At 37.1% G+C, this 4,647-nt stretch overlaps 1 protein-coding gene and 1 long non-coding RNA gene across 2 annotated transcripts; both read left to right on the forward strand.

The window, feature by feature from the left end:
* The first annotated feature begins 2,567 nt into the window (after window positions 1-2,567).
* LOC117613644 lies at window positions 2,568-3,121 on the forward strand. The gene is made up of 3 exons (XR_004583766.1): window positions 2,568-2,665; window positions 2,843-2,977; window positions 3,053-3,121. It is a non-coding gene; the product is annotated as an uncharacterized LOC117613644 (long non-coding RNA).
* A 277-nt stretch (window positions 3,122-3,398) lies between these two features.
* Window positions 3,399-4,616, forward strand: LOC117613643 (glutamic acid-rich protein-like; the record flags this gene model as incomplete). Its single annotated transcript, XM_034342236.1, has 2 exons — window positions 3,399-4,284; window positions 4,529-4,616. Coding segments are annotated over exons 1-2 (883 nt in total), but the record flags the coding sequence as incomplete, so codon positions are not given.
* Window positions 4,617-4,647: the final 31 nt, after the last annotated feature.

The raw sequence follows: 4,647 nt of genomic DNA on the forward strand, positions 1-4,647 counted from the left end.
AAGGCAGAGTAGAGGAGAAAAATAACAAAAGAAAAGAAGATGGTGAGTAAAGTGAGAAGATCAAGATAGTGCGACCACTATGGTTTCCATTTTGAATAGAAATAGAGAAGAGAGAGAGAGAGGTATGATGCAGTTGCTAAGGTTTTGAAGAGAAATAAAGAGGAAATAGGGGTGGGCTAATTCAACGTGGGGAAGAGATATAGAATCACTTTAAGCCCAACCAATATAATAAAGACACGGGAAAAAGGTCAGTTAGAAAAAGAAATCAGGACCAATTAGAATCAGTTAAAACAATGAGTTTAAAATATGAGATCGTAAAAAGAAAAAAGGGCACAAAATCGACCAAACTAGTCTGATTCGGTTGGTTTACTGATTTGGCGGGTAGAAATGCCTAACCTTATTGAGGCTGGACTTGAAGGGATCATTTTGCCCTTAAATTTGACGAAAAATGTAACAAACTAGCTGCATAACTAATAATCGAGTTTGAGGACCAAAATGTAAATCGAGTTTTAAGTTTAAAGATCATTACTCCTCAAAACCCTTTTTAACAAAACTACAAGTCTTCTATACAATTATTTTTTATTTATTTATTTATTTTTTTGCAACAAGTCTTTAGTTAACAAAATGTGCTATTTTGAATGATTGCAGAGCTACAATCATAAAAAAGACCCTTTCTATTTAGGGCTCTTTAGTTTTAACCCATAAAAAACTTAACTAATTTGGAAGAAAGATAATTAATTTTGCTTAATTAATATAAAACCAAAGCCACCTAATTTTACCAAAAGGACATCCAACAACCCTAAAATTACTACATGTGCCATTGTGCTTAACTGTCAAATACAGTTTATTTAATTATAAACCAAAACTTAAAACTATCAAAACGACATAACATTCCCACAAAACACAACACAAAACGACACTACTCAAATTTAATCACTTCAAAAACTGGTTTCGCGCGACCTTTCATATCCCACTGCAAACCTACAAACTATTCTCCAAAAACAAAGCCGATGAGCAGCAACGGGGACGACCAGAAACAAAGAATATGAGCAACGGCGACGACGACCAACGACGACGAGCAACGACCACCGACGACGATCGAAGCTAAACCGTAAGAAAATGAATCAGTACTCTCTTCGATTTTAGGTTTTACACCGACGACGGTTTCAGTACTGTTTTTGCCTTTTGATTTCTGGTTGTTTGTAGCAAATTTTGACCAGAAACTGCAATGCCGTTTCTGATTCCATAATTCAATTTCAGAGTGCTTTTTGCTAGGGTTTATGGGAATGTTATAACTGCTCATGAAGTTAAATGTGTTTTGATATTAGTTTCAGTACTGTTTTTGCCTTTTGATTTCTGGTTGTTTGTAGCAAATTTTGGCCAGAAACTGCAATGCAGTTTCTAGTTCCATAATTTAATTTCAGAGTGCTTTTTGCTAGGGTTTATGGGAAAGTTATAACTGCTCATGAAGTTAAATGTGTTTTGATAATAGTTTCAGTACTGTTTTTGCCTTTTGATTTCTGGTTGTTTGTAGCAAATTTTGACCAGAAACTGCAATGCAGTTTCTGGTTCCATAATTCAATTTCAGAGTGCTTTTTGCTAGGGTTTATGGGAATGTTATAACTGCTTATGAAGTTAAATGTATTTTGATATTAGTTTCAGTACTGTTTTTGCCTTTTGGTTTCTTTTCACATCAAATTTTGAGCAGCAGTTTCTGGTTGTTTGTTGCAGATTTTGACCACAAACTGCAGTGCATATCACAAAATGGAACAAGAAATGTCACCACAAAAAGAATGAAGCTGAAAACCAACCAAAGCGCAGAATCAAAACGATGGCTCAAAAGAGTAAACCAAAGCCAAAGCCAAACTATGATCGGAAAGCAAAGCACCCGGACTATGTCCAATTTCGGTGCAATGCCTATGCTTTCAACAACATCATTAGAGACATAAAGGACAAGCTCAATGAAAGGCAGAAGAAGCTTCTCAAGAAAACCCCTTTCTGGAACTTGATCAAGCTGTTTTACCACCAAAGAATTGACATGAATAACATGAATAAGTCGGACCTTGACTTAGTACAGCTGCTCAAGACATTTGATCCGGATACAAAGTCCTTCAAATTTGGAACCAAATCATTCCAAATCACAGGCAATGCAGTGACACAGATTCTAGGACTGCCAAATGAAGGCAAATCTGTCAAACTTGTCAATGATAGGTACACTTCTACCTTCAGAACAAGGCACTTTGGAGAGAAGGGAAAACCATCAAAAAACCAGGTAGAAGCAGAATTAGAAAAGACAATTGCCTTGGCAAACCAACCGAAGAAAGAAAAGGCAAAGACAGAGCAAAAGAAAAAAATGAACAAAGGAAAAGAAAAGAAAGAAGCTGAAGAAGAAGAAGAAGAAGAAGAAGTTGATTACGACAAGGAGGTGGTCAGCCTAATATTGATTCTGCTGTGCATGACATTCCTTTTTGCCAACTCTTCATCTACTTTGCATTTGAAATTATTTGAGCACTGTGTGAATCTAGACACACTTTCAAGCTATTCGTGGGCAAGAGCTGTTTCAGCCTACATGAATGAATCCTTGACCACAAAAGCAAAAGCAAAAGCAAAGAAGGGAGGAGAAGCCTCTATAGGAGCTGTTTCGGGTTGCACTATCCTAATATTGGTAAGTAAACAGTGGCTTATGCAATGCATTTTGAGTTTTAGGCAATGCAGTTTCAATTTAGTGCAATGCAGTTTCCATTTACTGCAATGCAGAAACGGAAACTGCAACGCAGTTTCTGTTTTATCCTATGTAGTTTCCAACCTAATTTCTGATATATCTTGTTTTTGAACTGTGCAGTTTCTACTGTGTGAGAGGACAAACATCATACAACCAATCCTTGGCAAGGAGAAAGAAACTCCTGCCATTCTTAAATGGAGTCTTGTGGAACTCCACACAAGATTCAACCAAATAAAGGACTTGAATGACATCGAGGTATGCAATTTATCGCATGTTCTTTTTTAATGTATCTTGAATGTGAATCCATGCTAAATCATTCTCATTGTACAGGGTATTTTCAAAACTCCTAAAAAGCGAAAAACTACCAGGGAAGAGGAAGACACTGTTGAGAAGGTAATTGAAATCTGTATACAATGCATTGCAGTTTGTGTTTTCTACATTGCAGTTTGCATTTTATCCAATGCAGTTTCTGAATCATTCAATCTCATTGTACAGGGTAGTTTGAAAACATATAAAAAGAGAAAAACTACCGGAGAAGAGGGAGAGCCTCTTGACAAGGTATAAGAATCTCTAAATAGTGAATTATGCATTTCGGTTTTCGTTTCCTCCAATGCAATGCAGTTTCTAATTAGTTTCTGTTCAATATGCAGGAAAAAGAAAAAGAAGATGATGAGGGACAACAAGGAGAAGCAGAGGAAGCTGAAAACCAAGGAAAACCTGATGATGCTGATCAAACTCCAGAATTAAAAGAGGCTGGAAAGTAGAAAATGTTTGAGAATGAAGCTGGAAAAGAACCTCTTGCAATTCAAGACCTCTTGGTGAAGTCCATGACAGACCAAATCAACTACCGCCAACAACAAGATCCTAGCTTCGTTTGCCCAGAAAGATTACAACTATGGAAGGATGAAAAAAATGAAGACAGTGAGAAGAAAATGAAGGAATTGTGGGATATATTTATCCAAGCAGAAAAGAGATCAAAGGAGCTGGAAGTGGAGTTGGCAACATACATAGAGAAATTAGATAATGAAGAATGTGTGACTGCCACCATGACAGTGGAATCTACAGTTCAGCTCAATGAAATACAAAATCTGAAAAGGAGGATTGCAGAATTGGAAGGCAAGGAAACTCGTATTGACATGGAGAAGATTGCCAAGAAAAAGGAGATTCAAGGAAAGTACAAGGCAGAAATTGAAAGCTTGTTGTCAAACCCAACAATCTTTGAAATGGAGATGGATCTGCCTACAAAACAACCAACACAACCAGTTGAAGAGAAAGAAGAAGAAAAGAAAGAAGAAGAGAAGCAACAAGAAGAGAGAGAAGAAGAAAATGAGAGAGAAGAAGAAAATAAAGAACAAGAGAAGCAACAAGAAGAGAGAGAAGAAGAGAAGAAGCAAGATGCTCCAACACCTGATGTTCCTTCAAGAGTACAAAGGGTGAAGAACAGAGAAAGAAAGAGGCTTCAAGCATCTTGCTATGTGTACGAAAAAAATAAGAAAACAAAAAAGGAGGCAAAAAAGGATGATGAAGAACTACCACAATTCAAGCTTATCTCGTCCGAGGAGGTATGCAATTACTGCAGTTCAAGCTGCTGCTTTTTTCTATTTTCTGCATTGCAGAAACAGAAACTGTAATGCAGTTTCCGTTTCCTGCAATGCAGTGTGTTATCTGCTTTATAGAAACAGAAACTGCAATGCAGTTTTCAGTTCCTGCAATGCAGTGTGTTATCTGCTTTGCAGAAATGGAAACTGCATTGCAGTTTCTGTTTTATCGAATGAAGTTTCTAATTAGTTTCCTTTCAATCTGCAGTTAACACAAGAGGCATCTCAGACCGATGCCACAAATCCAATTCCCGATCCCCCAAAAGGAACGAGCCTTCATGATTCAATTCCTATAGGTCTGGAACAATCAAGTGATGAAGATGAAGG

The sequence above is a fragment of the Prunus dulcis genome, unplaced genomic scaffold, assembly GCF_902201215.1.
Source record: "Prunus dulcis unplaced genomic scaffold, ALMONDv2, whole genome shotgun sequence".
Taxonomy (NCBI): domain Eukaryota; kingdom Viridiplantae; phylum Streptophyta; class Magnoliopsida; order Rosales; family Rosaceae; genus Prunus; species Prunus dulcis.